This window comes from Galleria mellonella, unplaced genomic scaffold, assembly GCF_026898425.1.
Source record: "Galleria mellonella isolate WM207_F2 unplaced genomic scaffold, CSIRO_AGI_GalMel_v1 utg65, whole genome shotgun sequence".
In the NCBI taxonomy this organism is placed as follows: domain Eukaryota; kingdom Metazoa; phylum Arthropoda; class Insecta; order Lepidoptera; family Pyralidae; genus Galleria; species Galleria mellonella.
This window is the reverse complement of record NW_026442138.1, coordinates 1,860,049-1,885,244: the sequence shown is the minus strand read 5'-3', so window position 1 is coordinate 1,885,244 and position 25,196 is coordinate 1,860,049. Positions and strand designations below refer to the sequence as shown.

General features: G+C 33.3%; 1 protein-coding gene across 1 annotated transcript in view; it reads left to right on the top strand.

The window, feature by feature from the left end:
• The first annotated feature begins 412 nt into the window (after positions 1-412).
• Positions 413-25,196, top strand: part of LOC113519897 (homeobox protein homothorax) — a 409,098-nt gene continuing 384,314 nt past the window's right edge. Inside the window, exon 1 of the mRNA XM_052900545.1 lies at positions 413-718. Coding sequence (XP_052756505.1) covers positions 704-718 — 15 coding nt within the window. The 5' untranslated portion in view covers positions 413-703. The remainder of the gene's footprint in view (positions 719-25,196) is intronic.

Here is a 25,196-nt window from a genome sequence, read left to right as displayed (position 1 = left end):
ATTAGCAAATTACTGTGACCCTATACGAGTTGTTTTCTCAAGATTCGCAGTGTTTGTACATAACTTGAAATTATAAGATAAAAAAAAAACATCCAGTCATATCATTGGAGCGGCACACACGTGAGCGTGAGACGCCTAACTCGCGACGTTCCGTACGAGAGGAACTGTGCAATTTTGATTAGCTACAGTGCAGAAAATCCGAGCAGAGGAAAACTCTCATGTAATTGTCGCAAAAACCGTTGAAAAAACGCGCACGACCGTGTACGGCGAGCGCGCGCGCGGTGTGGCGGGCGGGCGACGCGGGTGTGCGGCACACACGCGCACCGCGGCGCGGCGTCCGTGCGCGAGCGGGCCGCGCGCGCGATTGGCCGCCGCCGCGCTGGGCGGGCCGCCACGCCCCGCCGACGGCCCTGCTCGCTCGGCCCGCGCCAGTGTCCGCCAGACTGCCGAGCGCGTCGGGCCTCCCGCTTCCCCGCGCCTCGCTCGGCCACGCCGCGTCCCGTGATCGAACCTTACAAAACCTTAAGTTTACAACCGTCGCGAGTGCATTATGACACTAGTGAGCTAGCGGGCCGCTGTGACGGTGTCAAATAATTTATGTGTATGTGTTCACGTGCTTGTGTGTTGTGTTAGGTTGGGCCCGTGACGAAAAACGTTCGTGGTGGCCAGCGGAGCCTTGCACCCGGGCTCGGGCCGAGCTTTCATGGCTCAGCCTAGGGTACGTACCCTGTTTGACACTATCCACACTGCAAACACAACACAACACAGTTACACTGTCGACAGTAGTAGGCGCGGCCGGAGCGATTTGTTGATACCGATATCAATGGATTTGACAATATACTCACTTACGTAAAACTAGAAGGCCCGTGATATAATTTTGTCAATACAATAAAACGTTATCTCGCCGATGAGATAGGCAGATCTAGATACAGCTGTTCACAGAAAAAAAAACTAAAGTCGTACTCATAAATGTTTACAAGGCAAAGGCGCTGTCGCTACACAGCCATAGCATGACTAAATCAAAATTGAGACATGTTAAGTAACAGGTAGGACATTTGAGACGATACATTAAGCATGCTCCGGCACCGGGGAGTTGTTTTAACAAGTCAAACGCGTTCAGAATATATAATCGAATGGTAAAACGCGTCGAATCATCACACCGGAGCATCGCCCGTGATAGTGAAAACGAAGTGGAATACATTACATAGTGATAGGGTTAGGGCGTTATAAACGCTCATTAGTACAAATCTAGATAAATCAGCGAAAACTAACGTAAGTGGCCGCTGTCCAGTGTAATAGATGCGTGAACTAGACCCATTGTCTAACGCGGCAGACGCGGCTATGGCTGTGCGAATACATTACGTCGGATTACTGAATAAATGAATTCTTATACATACATTGGCCACCTGACGGAACCGTATGTTGGAACGTACCATATAAATGGGATAATACAGACTACAGCGGGGCGCCCATTGTCGAATGCTCTCTTAGGGTCCCATAGGAATTGCTTGCAACAAGCAGCTTTTAAACGCACTGTTGGATACAAAAGAGTCTCAGGAACTCACAATAAAATTCAATTGACAATAAAACTTTTTTTTTTTACTAGGCGGTAAACATGGCCTAACGGAACAGTGACATTATTCTATAGGATAGATACGTACCTATTCAGTTGTTATTGTTTAAATTCCAGAAAATAGAAAATACCTATTTAATCCTTTTCTGTTAATTTTGTAAACAAATTTAACGTTCTTGTTGTTCTTAGAAGATGGCTGTCATTATTCAAATTTGACAGCTGTGCAATTAACTAGTGATCATGTAACGTAAAAAATCCCAACACGCCTGTGTGTATGGACTTTTAATTTTTTTATATAAATAAAAAAAAAAAAGTGACGTGCAAATTTATCTATGACAACGATAAAATCGTGTGCAAGATAAAATGGATTGTGGATGCGATAATTAAGGCGCATAATCGCAATTATGTATTAACGAAATAATGAGAGATCGCATTATTATAAAAGCAACATGCCAAGTAGATATATCGGTAATGTGTTAATAGATATATATCGTAATATCAAAGTATATAATTATAAGATTAAATCGCATAATATACGTATTGTTTATGTACATCATTATGCCCCCACACGATATGTTGCCGACGGTAACCCGTGCGTTTACACTTAACTTATACCTAAAGTTCCATTTTTAATTCGACAATTCCGTATTTCACAATATAATTTTATAAAATAAGATCGCTATACTCATTCTAATAGTTTTTTGTACCAGTTCCCTACAGTGTGACGTCTAGTTCATACATGACACGGTTCGGTTAATGTCCGAGATTTTTTAGTACTACAAAATATATTGTTTTCTTATGTAACCGTTTCTTATTCGATCATTTACTGGTATTCAGATCCATTGCTGTAAAATATTATTATTCGTGTTTCAAAAACGATAAATGGTTAATTCGTAATAAGAGTTTATAGTCATTTTTATATTTTTAATGAACAAAATTATATAAACAATTATTTTTTTCACAAATAGCTTTGTTTATGCATTTATTTTACTGTTATTAGTGGTTTTAAACTAAGATTACTGATTTAGTGTTTTGTTAATGTTAATTAACAAGTTCGTCATTACTTTCGCATCACATAGAAAACTGATAATCCGAAAAATATAATTTTATTGTATAAAATTAAAAGTGGAACTTTAGGTGTAAAAAGGCGTGTAGGTAGTTACTTTTAATTCGTTACTTTTAATTCTACTAAATACTAAATAGATAAGATGTAAATGTTAAAGTTCATGAGACATATATGGCAAAACAAATTTGAATAAAATTTTGCACAGAGACAGATAATAAAAAAAAAAAACTTATAATAGCGCATACTAGATCAAAAATAGGATTTGGTGATTAGAGTTTTTAATACCTACTAGCAACATATTATACTAAACGACGTGCATCTATCTAGTTATCTGTAGATACCTATCTTTATCTATAATTATATTAAGAAATACGTGATAAATAAATCATTTATTGAAGAGAAACTACTTACTAAAGTTTATTTTTATTAATTTATATACGAGAATATATATTTTATATTTATTATACTATATTAAATACAGAGTAGGTAGGTGTAAGTGTAACAGAGTGTAGTGTGCTTATCAAATAAATATAAGTAATTTAAGATTTTACCCTTTTTTTATTTTTTTATTCTACTGAGGTGGCAAACAAGCATGCGGCCCACCTGATGGTAAGCGGTTGTTGTAGCCTATGATACCCTTATTAATTATTTATACATTAAATGTCATTAATAAAAATTATATAAATATGAATATTTCTATAAAAAAAAATATTAATATCATATTTACTTGCAAAAAAAAAAACAGCATTTTACATTTTGAGTAAATTTAAATGAGATAAATACGAGAATAAATTCTATCGTACGTTAAAAGAATTTATTTATTTATTTTATAATTAATTGCACACAAAGATTACATTGATATAAATTATTTTGAACAAAGACGATCAACAGGCAAGGTTAACTCTGTAAGAGTTCTTTTCCAGCAAACTCTTGAGTTCAAAGTTAAAGATAACTCTTTTAATAACTTAAAATTAGTTCATAATAAGTGATAATATCGCGTAACTTAAAAAAAATAGGTACCTAAATAGACGAATTAAGAATCCTTAATTGGTAGTTGCTTAAAATGATTTGTTTCGACTAAACTGTGAAACGGACTTTAACTAACTTTATATGAAAGTGTATAAATTTAGTACTCATCCTAATTAACGTACGTTAAGAAACGATACTCCGAAATTCCGACGGTAACAAAGTATAAAATATACCTTTACCACTCATTCCCGTCGCGTGAGCGAATCCGCAATAAACAACTAGTCTAGTATTGTTATAAGCAGTTAAATGATTGCATAACCTGTTTTTTTTTGTAATTTTATTATTACAAAAAATATATTTAATTTTTAAACTTATATAAGTTGGTAGACACCTACTACATACTTTAAAGAGGAAACATTTGATTGTTTTTTAATGGATAAACTAAAACACTGCACTTTCACGAAAGTTACTTTATTAACGTTTAATTTTTAACGGCTTTATATTATTTTCGAAATTATTTTTGAAACGTTGGTATAAAATAAAAAAAAATATTAGACGAATAGAGTTTAGAAATGGAAATATAATTATAAAACTTGGTTTAAAAGCTTTAAAACTCGTCAGTGGTGTCAGATATATACTGTAATAGCATATTTTTGTTTATTTAACTCTATTACAACAGAAATAAAAAAAAAAAACCAATGACAATTAGAAAATTCAAGTAAAAAACAGTAGCATGAAGTACAGATTAAAAATGTATACGTAAAGATACAAAAGGCGGTCTTATCGCTAGGGCAATCTCTTACAATCTTTGGTTAAAGGAGAACAAATAGAAGTGGGTAGGTGGCGCAGGAGTGACTTAATAATTTTTACATACATAATAGCATAATTTGTAATAAATGAATATGCACCAAAATAAATATTTAATTTATTACGTTACCGCTTAAATGTATTTCGACGGTAAAATACAGTCAAAAGTGTTTAACTACCTATTTCGATCGGTTAATTCATATATAATGTACGTATATGTATATAAGAAAATTTATTGAATAATTTACTTATAATATATATTTTATACTATTTTTATTAATAATAGTAATTTTCTTTGTTAATACTACGTAACTATCATTTTATTAGTTCTGAACTGTATTGTATAATTAAGTTATAATGCTTAAAATAATAAATACCTACTTGGAATAATGAAAACTTGGCTACACTAGCCTTCTGCCAAAATATAAAAAAAAAAAAAATATTAAAAAAAGTAAGAAAATAATCATATCTTCGTACTTGCTTATGTTTAATTGTAAATAAAAATGAATTAATTATATTTTTCATAATAATCCATACAACAAACAACAAATAGGTAGGTATAGCTGTAAAATTAACATAAATTTTAATAAATTGTTTTTGTTATCAAGTGAACCGAGTATTTGGAAGTTGTACATAAATAAAATGTAGGAACATTTACTTATGACATGTGTATAAATATATTTAGATGTAGCTAAACTCAACTTACGTAAATGGCTTTATGTAATTTAAATTTACTTAATGAGATACTTACCTACATTTCGCTTTTATTTTACGTACAGTTACAATTTTTTTTTATATAAGTTTTGCAATGAAATAAATGTAAATAAGTGTTACGTGCTTATATGAATTTAAAATTTTTACAAAAATAGAATTTAGTTAGTTTTAATATTCATTTTTGTTTTAATTTAACATAAACAAAATTGAAATTTTGAATAATTTAATTATATAGTCATATGATTTTTTTTTAATCTTTGCTATAGATTATAAATAACAATAGATATTAGGTATAACAATAATAAAACTTGTTAATTAATGTAAAATGTTGTATGCCAGATAGTCAAATATTTTTCTAAAAATATACAGTTTGTCAGTACTTTATTGTATAATTTATATTATAAAAATATATCTTACCATATTCACGTTTAAATTATAAAAAAAAATATATTGAGGTATGTTTTAGGACTTTTATTACAATCTTTCTACTATATTACTACGTAAACTACAGTAAATATACATCTATTCAATTTACGAGTACAATATATAATAAATAAATGGTATTGAAGACTCTAAAAATGTGAACAAAGACAGTAAATATTAATAAGTTCGAATAAAAATGTAATTAAATCAATTATAATGCAATAATTACGTATTTTATTAAAATAAATTAGTACTTATACTCAATTCAGTTTAATTCCAGTACGTAGGTAATTACTAATATGTCATGTAAGGTATTTCAATAATGCATTAAATTGAATAATTTTTATATTATAACGCCGCTGGTTAGGTTGACAAGTATTTTTTTTTTATTATTTTTTTAAAACCATAGATTATACAGCTGTTGTTGGATGACAATCAATCAATTATGTCGAAGAGGCAATTTGGTGGCGCCTCATAAACGGGCACGTAGACGAATAAAACAGCAATTTGACGTTACGCCATACTTGCGCGATAATTCGGACAAAATTATATTTGCACTAAACTTGTCCGATCATTGTAAACGAAAGCCTATCGTAAATTTTATGATACAGTCGATAAGAATATCAATTTGTCCACTAATAGCCGGTTGTAATCTGTGATAATATTGGGTTTTTGGCTGTGGCCCACTAAACAAGGATTGATAACACGTGATCTGATACACGCAGTGTTTATTTAGAAATAAAAACAACTTATTCTTACAACTGCTGTTTATATTTTGTTAAATTAACTTTTAATCCTACTTCTATATTTATAGATATTGTTATTATTAAAAGACGGGCTTTTTCAAGCAGAAAAACTTGTAAACACTGTGCCTTTTCCATGATTTTTTGTGCATGTCCTTTTTTAAAGTTCGCTGTTAATTCCTATCAATGATAGGGATTTTAAGTTGTTTTTTGTTATCTCCTTCGAATATCAAGTATTTTCAAAGAAATATCGTTTATGTTTGAGTGGGCTACAGCCACAATTTAAGTGCGGCGGCGGTTTTTTTTCCTTGTGACAAAATCCTTAAAAATTTTTTGGGCATAATCCTAGTTGGGCCATATGCTAGTTTAGTTTGCAGTGTCCTTTGTTAATACACACATATTATTTTTACTCAAAAGAATTAATTTCTTAGAATAATTATCTGAATCTCTAGATATTAGGTTTTACCTTATAATTATAGCTTTGAGTTAGCTAGAGTTCAAATGTTGAATAAATAAAAATATTGAAATGTATTCGTTATTTGGTTAGATTCGTTTTTGAGACAGAGACATTCATGATTGGTTTCCACGTATTAGGTATTTCGTTGATAAATAACTTTTGAATATATTAAAGTTATTAATTACAAGTACACGATACTGTAGATTTTATTCGACATTTTTAAACATTTTTAGCAAAATATCTCGACATTTATGGTGAATTAATATTGAATTAATACCATAATAATAATAATAAGCCATGTGTGAATTTCATAAATTATTGAACAAATAAATTTACCTAATAATTTTTACTAAAACTCGACCGGTTTCGACATTTTAGGACATACGATTGGACTGTCAAATTATAAGTAAATCGAAAAGGTAACAAGATCGAGAGTGGCTTTCGCATTTATAGTACCTATCATGTGACATGAGAGTATGTTACGCATATTGAGTAGGTGCGTAATCATTTGTAGGGACTCCTGCAAATTATGAGACCGTTTTGTAAATAACTAGTGTTTTTATACTCGATATGAATTCAAAACAACGATTGCAGGATACGAATTTAACTATAGCCTTGTAGTGGCAGTACATTGTATCGAATCTACCCTTGAAATTGATCCTTGTTAGGCCAATTTGTTTAAATTATTTAAAATTTAATATTCTTGGTAGCGTTTGTTAATAGTTTCGTTCCAACATTATAATTAAGTTTTATATATATATATATATATATATATATATATATATATATATATATATATATATATATATATATATATATATATATATATATATATATGCTTAATATGTTTTATTTAAAATACTAAACGATATTCCCAACTTCATTTGGGTGGGGCTTCTTTATGTCGGTATATATTCAGGTTAGACTTCCAATTATTGTAATAAAAAAACAGAGAGACTCGCTTTTGAATTTATAATATTACTCACAAGTCGGAATGACTTAGTAGTAATGTGTTGCCAGTTGTAAATTCTTGGTATTAATAGATATTCAAGAAGTTTGTTGTCAAGTTTATTATAGAATAAAATAAATATATCAGTATTTATTTGTTGCCATGTAATTCCCAAACTTGCACTGTTGTAAGTTTTCGTTGACGACGGTTATCACTTCCTATCAGGTGGATCGGCTGTTCGTTTGTTTTTCTAATAATAATTAAGAAAAAAAAACGTAAAAAAGTACGTTTAAATAAAGTACTGTATTAAGAAATAAATTACTTATCTGATATTTGGTGGTAAAATTATATATTGGTCAATCGAACTGTGTATTTTATTATATTTAAAACACTGTAATTCTATATTGATAATATCAATTGTAAATTAAGTGATATTTTACATATCTAAGGATATTAAAATCTTTAAACAACTAAAACTCAAAGTAACTCATAGAAGTTTTACGCATCCGCGCATTCACACAAATCGATTTACCTCAGTTTCTAATACGAACTGCTAGAAAATAGAAAACTCTTTCTACTTCTGTCTTTCCGGAGAAATACAAACTGGGACTCTTTTAATGTTGATGGCGAATAAGTGTATTCAGGGTAAGCGCGGTCCATCCTAGATCTTGTTATCACTTACCATCAAGTGAGGCGAGATCAAGATCAAACTCATCTTGTAATAAGAAAAAAAATCTATAGCAAGGACGTGTCTTTACAGTCCATTCTCGCCATGATCGTATCCTCTATCTATGTAATAGTTAACGTAGAAAATGGTATCATGGAAGAATATATATTTTTAATATACAATAACAATTTTTTTTTGTATCTATATTGATTTTGTTCTAATTAATTTTTTGTGTTTTTAATAAAGAATTGTATTAAAAATGTGATCCAGTTAATGTTTTGGGTTTAAACGTAATCTTTTATTAAATAAATTTTCTCTTTCCCCTTACGGCACTTTAATACGCAAATCCGTAGAATGAAGTATCTGAATACAAAATTAAATATATATTTTTTTATATCATTTTAACACAATTTGAAACGTAATAAAAAGTATCCGAGTTATCAGTTAACGAAATCTCACCAATAATTTGGAGCGGCGGAGTTAAACTTTTATATTTTATACTTACATTTGTGCAATAAAATTTCTTTGATCGTCGTTAAAGTTAAAAAAAAAAAAAACTGTATTATATGCTTACTTATTTATAGTTTTTTTTTACAGTCGCATTATAGTGAGATGAGACTTTAAAATAAGTACCTACTTAATGTATATTTTACACAGTTATACTGGCTGTTTTCCGCGAATTTGTATGTGTGAATCATTATAAAATAGCCTTAGATTATATAGATAATCTCCATACAAATGCTTCGAGAAAAACGGATCAACATTTTCATACAAAATTGCGTGATAAATAGTTATGAGTGATTCCTTTTGTAACTTCTACATTTATTTTGTCTTATAATTTCTGCATCTTTTTAATGCGTAAACATTTATTTTATTTATTAAATAATACGTCAAGATACATTTTATGCGTAAGTATATAGAACACTGATAAAAAAAAAAAAAACGAGTCAGCTAATTTGCCAATTAGCTGACAAAAAGACTGACCCTTTTTTGAGACTCGATGCTCTATGTATATAATCTAAGAAAATATCTTATGTGTTAAGTTAGGATATGATAACCTATCCGTGTATGAAATAATTAAATCCGTTCCGTTTAAAACATGATTAAGTGAACATCTAAATATTTTTACAAAATTTCTCATTTTTAAAATTAGTAAGATTTTAGATTATCTATTAGTTTTATTGTAATAAAATTTACCTTAAGTTGAAAAATAACTATAAATTATAAAGTAAATTAGGTATAATTAAGTTCTAATACACTTAAACCACTATATCTAGGCAAATTATTGCAATGTTGATGTGCAGATCGCTCTAATATAATTGTGTGCACAATATTTTGGCGGCAAACATTACTTAGGTACTATTTGACATTTAGTGTTTTTTTTTTCTAAGACGCCGGCAGTGTGCGGGCGCCACGGCCGCGGCCGCGGCCGCTCGGCTCGCGTTAAACTTATTATTGCCACTTACTTTCAACAGTAAAGATAATACCAGTATTGTATAGGCAATTTCGTTCACATTTCAAGATAAAACAACTCGATTTTACGTTTAAAGTGTTGAAAAATGCCCCGCCATTAGTGATGTCGCCACGTTGAGATAGCGATGGATTTTAATTTTTTAATTTTCACCACTGGCAAGGTTGCGAATGTGTTAAGTTATTGCATGTTTAGGAAGTTAGGTAGATAATAAAATATAACCAATCGACGCGAACGCCACTTATTATCAGTATTACAGCGTTTGTCTGTAACAGTGTGTCAAGTTTTAGTTAATTTTACACACTGTTTTAATTAAGTGGGTTATAAAAATCGCATATTACTCGTTTTACGGCTCTGTTAATGTCAGTAATGTTTAATTATTATTTTTTTATGAATTTGTAATTGTATGGGTAGATTAATTTTATGTCTATGCATAGGAAACAGGCTGAACAGGGTGAACATACTCTGTAGATATTTTTCAACTAGGGATCCGCTATGTCTTTGCACGGTTATTTTTTTTTTAAATAAAATACACGCCATGTTATGCGCTTACAATGTAGACGTAATAGATAAGTAAATTTTTCAAAATAGTTCAGCATTTTTTGAGTTTCCACAATTACAAACAATAAAAAGTTAACTCTTTAGATATAATATTGGTTTATATAAGAGTATACATATATAAATTATTATTTTAAATAGGCAGGTATATTGTCTATGGTCATCTAAAATCGGTTATTGGATTTCGTAACATTTAGCGAGAACGAATCATGACCTAGGTATGTTAGTAATTTTTACGACTTTGAGGTCTGATTTCAGCAAAAAAGTATAATAACTTCCTTTAGAATTATACCTTACTTTTTTAGTTATTAGAACACTTAAACATTAAATGAAATAAATAGTGTATAACTATTTATTCCATTTAATGTTTAAGTGTTTAAATAGGTGAGAATGAACCAGGTCAGTTAGTCCACCGTGACGAATTTACTAATAAATCTATCACGTTGGTTTCCAGGGGAAACCACGAGGAGGTCGACCTGACAGGGTATATTGCTAGCAATGGGGCTACTAATCCCCATTCCTAATAATGCATTCACCACTTTCCATCAGGTGGGCCGTCAGCTTGTTTGCCAGTCTAAGTTGTATAAAAAAAAATTAATTTAATAATTTTATGTGGTTATCTTAGTTGATTTTCATTTTATATCTATTATAAAGAAGGATATTATTAGATATATTATACATTATAAAATAAATTTATTTTAAGAATCTTTTTTTTTCGATCAGAACTATCAGGTTTTTTTTCCGTTGACCGCCGGCTACCATTTATATGAAATTATCTGGCAACCCTGATCAAATAGTAGGGAATAAATCTAATGAAATAATTCCAATTCGAAAATTATAAATTTCACCAGCTCCACGTTAAAATTGTGTTTTTTTTTTTAACTTTTAGGGTTTTTTTCGTATTTTGTAAATAAAGTTGATTTTTTCTTATATGATAAACTTTATTTTATGAGTAATTACAGGATACTATATTATAATTCTTAATTCTAATCTTTATAATCCCTTTTGGTATGGCGCAACATCATTGTCGAGTGACGCTCGACATTGGAGTGGAAAGGGTTAAACCTTTTTAGTTTATAATTAAAAAAAAAAGGAAAAAATAATCAAAAACAGAAAATAATAACGGCTTCAAATTTTCTACCTAAAATGAGTAAATAGGTGTTAAGTAATTAAAAAATCTAATAAAAAAGAAATAAGCAAATATTTAACACTAAAGACTGATAATCCTAAAAAAAATTCTTTTATAGGTAGGTAGTGGGGATTAAATAAAATAAACAAAAATATAAATAACTAAAAACAGCAAAAATCCACAGCTGTACGAAATCTTTATACACGGTAATAAAGTAAACACTTATTATTATTGAGACTAATAAATTAAAAAAAAAGTCTCATAACAGAAAAATCCGTAGTTTCTGTTCGTTTAAAAATTGGGTATTGGATAACTTCTTAGTTCTTAAAAGTGATAATGATTATCTTCAAGGGTCGCCGAGGACGGTATGATAGATATATTTACAATACCACAATATATATATATATATATATATATATATATATATATATATATATATATATATATATATATATATATATATATATATATACCACAATCTTAGTTTAATAACTATGTCTATTTTGTATGTATTTATTTAAAAAAAGTATGCCAGTTAGTTGTATAGACCCCATAGCAGAAGCTCTGCTTAATTTGGGACTAGATAGTGCGTTCAGCTGTATAATACATCCAAGACCAATTAATTTTTATTTAACTGGCAACATTGCCATTCTCCGTAGAAAGAAAAAAAAAAGAAATACAAATTGGTCTCGTGTATGTGTAGTCGTTCGTATTTCGAATTATAGATAAATGACATATACGTTTCGTATTTCGAATATCAGACAAATGACACGTTCGTTTCGTATTTTTATATTTCGAATTTTAGATAAGTAACACTTCTAAAAACGGTCATCGCCACGGCACTGACCAAATAAATTTAATTTGATCTATTATATAACAGTGTATACGACAAAATGATATATTCATATAATAAAATAAAACTAGTGAGACCGGTCTGTAGACATTACGTTTTTAATGCGATATGGTGATTAGGACGTGGCCATTTCTCAACCCGGATTATTGTGTGATAGAAGACGCCCGTTTTCCGGTACGTCACCGGTTTTAAAACAATTTTTTTTTCTCCACCGTGGGTGTAGATTAGCTCTCAGCACCGAATGTATGTCCGTTTGTCTCTGTATCTTTGTCTTTAATGGCCCCGCGGGTAAATGATTAACTGAAATAGAAAGAGTATAGCGGAGCTATCGTCCACAAGATGGATGCCCCGAACACAATTCCGGTTGATATAAAAATAAAAATCCGCCGCTTAAAACATTTCTTATCTGTTTTTATAAAAGAATTTATTGCATACGCGACGGAAAATAATATGGTTGTTGCTTTAAATGATATTCTATTTGTTTGAAAGATTATTGTGTATGTTAGATACAAGAGTACCTATTCAATTTCAAAATGAAGCAAAATATTATGACAACAATGAATTTATTTATGGCATCAATTAGTGTAAAATTTCTTGTATTGATATCATTAAGGCACAAATAAAAAATATAAAAAAAAACCTACATAAAAGTCGATTAGTGTCGATTATATACTATATCTACTTAATTCTTACTCATCGACATTTAAAAGTACAATATGTATATATTTTACAAAAGGTTATAGACTATTCTAGTTGTAAGTGGGTTGTAAGAACCTTCCATCTTTGGTAAATAAAAAGTTAGATTTAATTAAATACATGCCTATCTACATTGAAGTAAGATACTTATTATCTAAACATATTAAAAATTTAACACAATGCAAATAGGTATCAAAATCAATTGGAATCAGTCTGATGGTTGACGCGCTTTATAAACGCACCCACTAATTTGTTATTTAAATTTTGCTGTTCCATTCCATTTTTGAATTTGGATTCGCGCCGGGCCGAGCGCCGTCGACTCCGCTCTAGATGCGACGCTCCGCATACCGACTACCCGAGGGCAGGTACCCACTCCTCATTGTTTTATTCGCATCGCGTTCCTTTTTCAATTTGAATATCGCTGTTCATTTTCGAATTGGCTCTTTGTAGACGCGCCTTAATTGCGCACTTTGAATTCAACGCTAATTCGCGCGGTCGCTAATTTGAGGGTTTATTGTGTTACATCCTCTTTATATGTGCTCCCATCGAATTCTTGATAGGATACATGCGTAATCTCAATGCGAACTATTGCCCAACGATACCTTGATACTCAATGTCATAAATCAGCTTAATCTCGCTACGCGACAGTTATTTGGACAGAGATGCCGGGTTATGTTTCCTATTCGCATATTATGTGACACGGTATTTCTTTTAATGTTCAAACAAAATGTAGTTTATCGGCGATCGACAAATCCGTCTCTTGCGACTGCCGAAATGATATAATTCCTCTAATACGCCGCCGGGATCTAGATACATTAAACAATATTAATTGAAGCGAGATGAGTCAGCTGTAACCGTCGAAGGGTTGGAACAATGCCGCTGTACAACATCGGTACTGGCCATACAGCAGAAAATAACATTTCCAAATGGCCGTTTGCGCTTATACGAATATAGAAAATTCCAATTTTAAAATGTCTCTTTTTTCCGAGGGGCTCTTTTTCGATTTTCAAATATCGCGCTCTCGGCATCGCCTTTTTTCGGGAGTACGATAACGAGGTTTGAAATTGGAATCACGACGGTCCGTTAGCGGGCTATTTAGCGCGGGCTTTTCGGCGTTGACACTTTTTAGAGTTATGGCCGCCGCAAGATGAATAGTAAGCCGTTACGGGTAATTAGCGTGGCTTATCTGTTAGATTGGCGTTGGTACGGCGTTGCCATTGAAATAATATGGTTCCGATAGGTTATTTCGGTTACACTGGAGCCGTTCGGTTGTTTTCGGTGGCGCGCGGCCGCCGGGGCGATGACCAAGTTATTGCCAAGAACGAGTCCCGCCGGTGTTGCCAGCCACTGATGCGCGCTCGAAACGCTACGATCCCGTATATTGTTAATTTTGATAAGAATCTTTAGAATAAATTATGAATCCTTGTTAAGACATTTTGAAAGTCAATGCAACGCTGCGCGCGTTGTTTTTCTTATTTATAATATAAACATGATATCCATCTATAATTAATAGACGAACGTGTTTCCAATTAAGCCTATGGTGGACATAAAAAGTCTGATGAGAAGGTATAATGGTATCCAGATAAGTGAAGGGACACGGAGATCATAGAGATAATGTCGGTACTCCATAAGTTTAAGTTAGCCGGTACATCTGTCACGATATATGGACAGTAGGGTCGTGAAATGTATCCAATAGATCCATAATTTAGTGCCAACACGGCCAGAATAGCAAGAAATCTGAATACGGGATACGCGATGCTAAAAAGGCATAAGCATTTTTACATAATTTATAATAAATAATTGTTTCTTGTCCATTCTAAAGATGTCTATCTTTAAATAATATTCTACACAAATGTCAGTTTGTGCAAAAACTGTGGCTTGCAACTGAAGTTATGCATTTAAGTAAGTAATTATTGATTTACAAGGAGATACCTATTTAGGTAGACGTTTTATACTAATAATACAATTACTATACATATATATTTTTTTTATACAACGTAGAATGGCAAACAAGCTGACGGCCCACCTGATGGAAAGTGGGCCATAATATTGAAATAACCGTTTTTTACTATATGTATATACATATATATATATATATATATATATATATATATATATATATATATATATATATATATATATATATATATATATATATATATATATATATATATATATATATACGGTACACAGACCAAAATAACATTTTTTACAATTTTTGTCTGTCTGTCTATTGCGGCTAATCTCTGAAATGGCTGGACCGATTTTGACGGGACTTTTATTGGCAGGCAGCTGATGTAAGCTAAGGAGTAACTTAGAGTACGTTTATTTTGGAAAAATTCTTTTATTTTAGAAAAATAAAGTAATGTTGCAATGTCCAAGTACTGTACAGTACCGCTAAGAAAAAACTAAAAAATTAAAGAATCGACTGTTAGGCGGAAAAAGTTCGCCGGGTCAGCTGGTATATATATTTTATATATTTATCGATGATAATGGAATAGTAACCCCGCCTGCGCTAACGGTATACGCTGGCGGGGCACCTGTGAGGGATGATAGGTGAGGATGAAAAGGCAGTTAACCCATCGTGATGAATACACCTGGAATTCAGCACGATGGTTTCCAGAGAACCACGGGGAGGTCGACCTGATAAAGTATATTGTTAGCAATGGGATTGGTAGTAACTAGGGCACTCGCAGCATCAGCTGAGCCAGTTCCTTTTGCCTAATATGAGACAATTCTTATGTATATAATATTACTGTATTTTCTATTATAACTGGCAATAAATATTTTCCTGAGTCCTCAGGAGTGGCAACGCATGGGGGGTATCATGGGCGAAACAGTATACTCTGTTATGTCCATGGTACTGCTCATGTCTATAGGCGTCGGTTACCACTTTCCATCAGGTGGGCCGTCAGCTTGTTTGCCATTCTAAGTTGTATAAAAAAAAAACTATTCTATTATATTAGCTTTTACCCGCGACTTCGTCCGCGTGACTGGGATTTTTATTGATCGCGATAAGTAGCCTATATCCTTTTACATCCTATACACGGCTTAACTGATTCTTTGAAATTAGTATATACGTAGTTCCTTCAATGGGTGATAATAAAATGGTAACCCCGCCTGCACTATCGGTATACGCTGGCGGTATACACTAGAATTAACCACGATAGTATCCTGGAGGAACCGCGTGGAGGTCGATCTGATAGGGTATATTTCTAATAATGGGAAAATTAGATCCCATTACTAACAATCCCTCCCCCCAATATACACGTAGTAGGTATAAGACATGGAAAATACCATAGACTACTTTTTATCCGGATCAATGAACATATCACTGTTATGCGGACGAAGTCGGGGCTAATAGGTTGTCAATAATTATCGGAATACGGTTTTCTAATTTCAAAAATAATTCAAACTGCCATCAGATAGTTGACGAGAATTATGCAAGATATTTAATCTGTTAAATACTAAGAGCTTATTAACTAAACATATTTCAAAATAAAGTATTAGTCGTTTCTGAACGTAGCACAAAGAACTATAAATTCCATAAGTTCCGTTTAGAAACGCGTCACTCAGAATTCGAACTTTAAATAGTCAATCACGAGTGCCGGTGTGGCTAATCTCGCATTCACAACCACAATAGAGGTAACGAACGGACAAACGGACAGACGCGTTAATAAGACGCGCGTGGGCGGCTCTATGTCAACGTTATTTATGATGAGATACCCTTTTTTCGGATTTTTTTTGCTCGCCGCAACACTGGCTGGTGATAGCTTTCTTTTTTTTTGTTAATTTAGAAAATCAGCCAGTATTATGAGCTAACTTTAAGTCATTCTGCATTTAGTGTAATCGTATTAATTGTGTTGTTTTTTTACCTATTTAATTTATAATATTCTAAATTTGAAAGTAATAAATTAATCTACACGCATAGTTTAGTTCGAAAATTAAAAATCGTTATTAGTAATGTTGCCATTATCTAAATTTATTAAGTGCCGTAAGAATATAATTTACTTACGACTTTTTATTATTTTGTAAATCAAACTTTTGATTTATAGTAACAACGAAAGCGGAAAAAATTGTAAATTAAATATGAAAAGTGAAAATAAAAACAACAGGGAAAATCAAAACGTAGCGTAGGTTTTTATTAGTGCCTCTAAATATATGAGGGTGTGAGTCAAACCATTCAGAATACAATTTCTAGTGTCCGCGGTGTGTAAAAAGACAACCGTTATTATATGTAAAATTGGTCATATATTATGAAAGTCCACGACACATTTATGAGAGAACACTATATTATATGAAAGAGAAGATATATTAATGCGCGGATATACTATTTTCACTATCATTAAGAGTTATTTTCTTTGTGAATATTGACAAATTAGATGAAAACGGAAATGTAAGCTTCAAAAATCGTTATATTTAAAAATATTGGTTTTAGTAATGCAAAATGTTGTTCCCAATCCTTATGCACGGGGAAAAATGGCTCAGTATGATAAAGTTATTGCGTATTAGTTAGTAGATAGGACTTTAAATGTCTTAAAGGATTTTCGTGTAAGTAATAAAATTTAATTTAGTACTTTTAATAAAAAAGGACACGGCCGTCGCGTCGCCCGAAGGAAATCGTTATCTTAACGAGCGCATATTTACGTGAAATCTGAGAGTATGGAATACTGTCGTGTCCCTTAGAGGGCAGCAGCCGATAAGGGTGCACCGCTATCGCGCCCGGTTCATGTGCCAGCTATCGACCTCACTGTTTACATTACCAGATTGATACAATTCCATATTACGCAGAAATTACGATACAGTACAACTGGTTTCAATTTGTAACTCTAATCGCGGGTCCATGGGGTTAATGTTCTCTTTAAATTAATTTAAGATGTTTACGTTATTATAATTAAATCAATTAAGATTACTGCACAGATAACGTTTCCACGGAATCAGCTGATGTGTGTTATGTTGCTCGATCGGTCCACTTATTGTGTTTGTTGTTTTAAAGAGTTCAAATTAAAAATGGAATGGCTGCTAAAACTTTCATCCGCGGCCTTAAAACAAGTGTTAACGTTTCCCCTTCGATACTTTCCGAACGATAAATCTGCTCGCGAATCGACCGAATCCGTACGTTGAACATCGCTCACGCGTTCTATTTTTAAAAGGCCCGAAGAAAAACACTCCAGCTTACAGAATGAATATTGAAATGTTTTACGCTTCAAAGCCGCATGCGACTATTGCAGCTGGCCAACTCAACCTTCGAAATTCGAATTTAGAACTGGCCCTACGAAATCTGATTTCAAATATAGAACAGTGAAGAGTTGCTAGTCGTAATTAAGGTAGAGCGGAGCGGTCGGAGAACGTTCGCGCGATTGGTTTATTGACACGTGTTAGTGTTGTCGCGTCGCGGTGCGGCGTCGATGCTGGAGCGCTGTGTCCCCATGCGGATGAGCAAATGGAATAATGGACGTCTGGGCCCGCATCCGGCGCGGGAGTCGGATACAACTCTTGCAACGCTCTGGATACAATTTTTCAATTAAATCGACCAGACAGAAGATCCCTAATAGGTGTCGTTAAGAAGTCGTGTGCCCGATTTTCGAACTGTCCCCGTAACGAGGCTGTTTTATTAGTATTTATGGTCGTGAAACAAACGCATGGAGCATTCTTTAGGCTCTTACGCTCCAAGTATCATGAATGAAACGGAATTTATGACTAGCGCCCGCCATAACGTTATACTGCTGATAAATTTAAGCGGTCACTGTCACTGCAATATATGTACGTTTGGTCGGTACATCTCAATTCTGCCGCGTTATAGGTGTAATATATAAAGATTTTTCTAAGTTTTACGGTCGTATTACGTACGGGTCGAACGCCGCAGTAAAATTTGATACGAGCGTTGCGGACGCTCTAACGATGCCTGATTTACCACTATCAATTTAAAAAATACATAAAAACACACCTGAACGATTGCTGCCTACCTCGCTTTGATGTTCCACTTTATTGTGTTATCTTATTATAGTGTTTAAACGAATAAATATCTGTATATGTACGCGTACAAACGAACCTTTTCCCTTGAACATAACAATGAGTACATTACCATTATGTTATTATTATTCATTTTGAAACATTCAAACACATTATTCACTGTTACCAATCGCTTCTGGTAGCCACCCCAGATATGTGAATGCTTCGCCAGATGACAGAGTGAAGAGATAGTGTTTATAGGTGAAGGAGCGCGTTAGAAAGGGACGGGCGACGTTAAGGGTGGTGGTTCATCACGTCCCACCCCGTGTCGGGCACAAGTGACGGTTCTGTCTTCCCCAACCGTCTGAGTTCGAAAACCTCGTCCCATTTTAGCCTTTTCTTTATGTACTTATATGAAACGACTGTTTTTGGACACAGCACCGACGTTCGGTCGGTATTAGGAATTTAATCTCGCGTCGTATTGGACATCTTATATTTTGTAGTATAGTTAATTCTTTTTACTTCTTGGAATCAACCTACGCTAATCTCGAAACCGCAACTCGTAAAAAATATAACCCACGGGCGTATTTCAAGCAAAATTTAAATAACTGAAGCGATTAATATCGGCTCGGGTTAATTAACGCAACGGGGTCCATGGCTCATCAACGTTTGACGGCATGACTTATGTCTAAAACCCACGACAATGCGTAACCGACCGTCGAAATTTAATCATTGTATTATGAATATTACTATATACCTAAATGCACGAAACCATACGGCTCGCAAAAACCGGCCGTTCGAAAAGAACTTATTACTCGGCGAAGATTCCCATCGACAAAAAACCACAAGAATGTCATTTAAAAAAATTAAAACGTACGATGCTTATTTTTTTCGTTATGGCAACACAAATGGACTAAAGGTTATCTCGGGGAAAAAAGGCGGGACAGAGCGATTCCATTTTTAAAACGTATCATTTAATTTTGGAACCGGCTTTCAAAACGTCAAAAGGTAGTCATTACATATTTTGTGGGCAGTGTAAGGTACGCGCGCATAGATTAACGATAGTAGTCTCGAGTTGTGAGTTTTATAGTTTGCGCCCTTGTATATTACTGCTTCCATCTGTCTATGATTGACATAATTTAATTTTTTTTCCATCAAACCACTTTGATAGACACTTCATTGAATAATTGCATCCTGACTTCACATAATTAGTAGTCGAGGTGTCAGTGTGATCATTATAGAATTTTAATTACTGTCCCTTCATACGTGACGGAATGTGTACTGGTACTGACCTAAAAATTTATGGGAAAATACTTTTTTATTCCTGTTGTGTCTGTACCGTCACGGTATAAAGGACAGTAGATCTTAATGTGTGGACGGTAAAGGTCAAAGTTTTATTTATAGAGTACGGCGGGCCCGCAAGCGAAGTTTGTACCGCCTGGCCACATGTAATGTGACAAACGCCTACAACAAATGACGTAAGCACGTTCCCGATGTGTGTCATGGTGGCGTGTGACCACTCAGGGTTTTGATTGATAGTGAAGTCTCCAAAACAATGAATATATATATTCCTATATTAACCTTACGGTTTTAGGAGTGCACCCAACGATATGCAAAGTGTATTAAAAGGTTGGGTTTTTCTTTTTTCCGGATTTATAACAGTTACCTTACTCATGTGATGAGGTGTCAATGTAACGGGATAGCGTACGCTATGTTGCCCTTTCAAGATAAATGTTTTATTGGTTGATGTGAAAATAAAAAGAAATTATTAAAATAAATTTTCTTGTTTTAAATGTCAATAATAATTATCTACATTTTTCAACGCGGTGTGTCGTTCTTGCAAACTAATTAGTCAATTCTAGCGACATGTCGCTTGAGAAATTACATACATTATAAAAAAAAAAAAAAATTATTACATGCCAGGGGTCGACATTAAGAAATTGTTGTCATACGATATATATTGACGACTGTGAATGAGTCAGTAGGGTTAAACATAAAAAAATATAGTAAGTATGTATTTCAGATATTAATTACAAGGCCACTAGTAAACAGTTAGTTTCCCGCCTTTTTATTTTCCCCACTATTCGTGACAGTATATTGTTTTTATTCTGTAATACATAATTGGTGAAATTCGTTTGTAGAGTCTATTAGTATTGTACTAATTTCCCTATAGCTACAAAACTGCCTTAGTTTGTTATCGTGCTGCCATCGCAACGCGTGCGGCTTGCCGAATAAAAACACTTTTCTATGACGCCATTTTGAAAATGGCGGAGTATTAATTTTAATACATTTTAAATTTGGACTGATTCAAATATTTTTTACACTTGTAACCTGTGATGTTGTCACATGTCACAGTTATTTGGCGTCTTGTCTTTGTTTTGGTTAAAGAGTTTTGGCTGCGACTATTTGCGACACATTACTTATTCCTTGACCTATTAAATAATGTTTTTATAGATTGTAACAAAAAAAAAAAAAAAGAAAATATTATTACTGTTTAAGTTCTTTCAGTTAGATTTATATTAAATCCACACAAGCACGACTAACAGCTATTTATAATACACTTCACAGTGTCCTCCATTGTTTCAAATCTGTACCAATAAAAATACCTAACTCCGGCGCCATTTTCATATCGAGCTAATATAAACAATCTCCTTCGGAGAGTAATCTTGATCACACTTTATTGCAATTTGTATATGGTTTAAAATCATTTGAAATGGACTCTGAACTCACTAAAGCTTTTGTGTTTTGAGGATCAACAGATCAATTCATATTAAGTTTTCGAAACGAATAATGTATTTTTTCATTTCGAATGTAGGTACATGTTGGCAAAAGAATAACCATTTACAGCCATTATAAAGAGATTGGCTAATGTTACTTTAAATAAGTAGTGACATAAATAATGCTAAGGAATAATATTTATACAGCCAAAAATTGTATTACCAATAAATTAAGGCGACATATACAAGATACCAATTTTCAAATCGTTCTGTAACCATCTTAATCTTATGCCTAAGTATTAAGGTAGCGAATCGAATGTCACAAATAGTTTTATAGTCGATTATGATTTGTAACGATTTTACGACAACGATTAAATCGCGACTTGAGGTTTATTGTTAATTAACTTATCGTTGTTTCTGCTAATGCAAATGGAGTAAGTTTACTGCCATTATGAGAAAGTAATTTGAAAATTGAGTTCTTTATGGCTTTATGTGAATGTTTTCTTGGTCATAGAGGTGAACTCTTCCTGTTCGAGCCAATACCATTACAATCAAGTATTAAACGGAAACACAGCTATGAAAGCGCTATTGCTTTACGGCAGAAACACGAATGGGAGTGAGGTGCCCAAGTAGACGACTTAAATACAGTCTTTCTCTGATGAAATTGTATTTAAAATTAATCTTAATTATCTGGAGAGAAAGGTTAATATAACTAATAATCTATTTATTTATTTACACTTTATTGCACCATTTATAAAATAGTAATTACTTTTATAAAATAGTATTAACTGTAATAAGAAATGATACAAAAGGCGGTCTTATCGCTAAGCAATCTCTTCCAGACAACCTTTGGGTAGAGGACATTGAGAAAAGAAAGAAAAACAAAGAGTAGGTGTCGCACTATTATATATAAACAAATATATACAAAGATGTATACATATATATGCATATACATATATGTACATAAACAAATACATACATAAACATACACAAACTTAAAAGTACACATACAACAGGAGAGAGTGACACTGGAAGATGAAGATAGAAAATGAAAAAAAATAGTTACTTTATTTATGTAATTAGTAGGTATTAAAGAGAGAAATTATTGACCCTCTCTGCCTGCTCCGTACTTGGCATGGCGTGAAGGTAGATAGATAATATAATTAAATATGTTGTAAGTATTGAGTTTATTATATGATTATTGTTATCCAGTTATCATCGAATGTGAATATGATTAGGTAGATTGCTTTTAGGGTTCCGTGTGACCCTATTAATCCTACTACAAATTACTATGTCATGTGAGATTGTGTCTGTTTGTATTTTACCTTTTGGCGCTTTAAAAGTTCGACCGAATATGGTCGATTTAGGTGTTAGTTACTTGGCATGGATACTTTATACATTAGACGCGAATAAAGTTGCGAGTATAGTTTTTTTTTATGCAACTTAGAATGGCAAACAAGCTGACGGCCCACCTGATGGTAAGTGGTAACCGTCGTCTATAGACATGAGCAGTACCATGAACATAACAGAGTATACTGTTTCGTCCATAATACCCCGCATGCGTTGCCATTCCTGAGGACTCAGCTGTTATTGCTTTGTACCCTGTATATTAACTGCCATATCCCACCCTCAATATAATCAATGACAGCACAGCTTTTTCCTCGATCTATAGATCAGTATGCAATTGCATTGCGCACGCGCATTTGCATCATACCTATTGATAACCAGGTTAATCGTATATGGGTAACCCGTATGCATGTCATCAGAAGTATATAACGAACATTCTCACACGCCTACTGATTTCAATATGCGTCATTGATGACTATGGTTATTAGGTATAATTCGAACCTAATTATTAGTACCTGTAAAAAGTAAGACAGAAGATACGATGAGGAAGTTTAAGAATTTATTTACACAAACAAATCTATTAAATAGTGCAAAAAATAGTATATACTAGCGGCCCGTCCCGGCTTCACACGGCTGGACATTTTTACATTTTAAAAAGTGGCTATTAAGTCTGCACACGCGGCGGAAACTTAAAAACGGAGTAACTTCTCCCGTTTTCGCAACAATTCCCTTCACTGCTCTGCTCCTATTGGTCGTAGCATGATGAAAAGTATACTATAACTTGCCTAGGAGTATGAAGAATAATTGTACCAAGTTTCGTTAAAATCCGTTGAGTAGTTTTTGTTTCTATAACGAACATACAGACAGTCAGACAAAAAATTTACTGATTGCATTTTTGGCATCAGTATCGATCACTAATCACCGCCTGATAGTTATTTTGGAAATATATTTTATGTACAGAATTGACCTCTCTACAGATTTATTATAAGTATAGATTGACTTGACATATAACTGTAAATGTGCCAGAGGGAGACTTTGTACAAGTCGTCTGCCTGAGCATCTATGTCCTATTCGTGTTTTAGTCGTGAAGCAGTTGTGTTTGCATGTTTTTTTTTTGATGGATGAAAATGGTATGGTAATCCCGCCTGCGCTAACGGGATACGCTGGCGGAGCACCAGTGAAGGGTGATCGATGAGAATGAAAACAGGCCAGTTAGCCCATCATGATGAATTCATCAGGAATTAACCATGATAGTTTCCAGGGAGAACCGCGAGGAGGTCGACCTGGTTGGGTATATTGCTAGCAATGGGATTGTCAGTCTCCATTACTAATAATCCCTTTCCCCCGTGTTTGCATGGTTGAGTTTCGGTTTGAAGAGATATGGCAGTGAAATTACAGGGTACAGAGATATAACACCTTGGTCCGGGGCTGAAGGGGATTATTAGTACCTAATGGGGTTTAACTGACCCATTGCCATCTATATGAGCTCTGACAATTCAGCTACATTTTTTCTGATGCATTTTTATACATCTGCAATAATTGGATTACATTTTTTCTTCACTAAAACATTAATCAAAGTGAAGAAATAACAGTGCTCGTGTATGATTAATTAAACTGCGTTTAATGATGAGTTATTACTTAATACGTACCTGGATAAATACGGTTAATATCGTTAATGATCGGTACGGACTTAGGGTTAAGGAAATAAAACAAATTATAAGAACTATTGAGCAAAGAAGAGAAAAAATGTTAGGACACTTGATACGACACGACGAACCTATGAACATTATTATAGAAGGTAAGACGGAAGGAAGGAGAGGGGGAGACCAAGGCATAGTTATATTAGGCAGATCAAGGAAAGAGTTGGTGTCGTGTCGTGAGAGGTGAAGAGACTCACAGAAAATGCAAACTGTCCTTTTTTATGCAACTTAGAATGGCAAACAAGCTGACGGCCCACCTGTTGGAAAGCGGTAACCGTAGCCTATAGACATGAGCAGTACCTATCTCGTGTGTTGGTATAAATTATAAAAATTTCATTAAAATCGGTTCAGCGGTTTCCGAGATTAGCGTGAACAAACATTGTGACATGGGACTTTTGTATAATC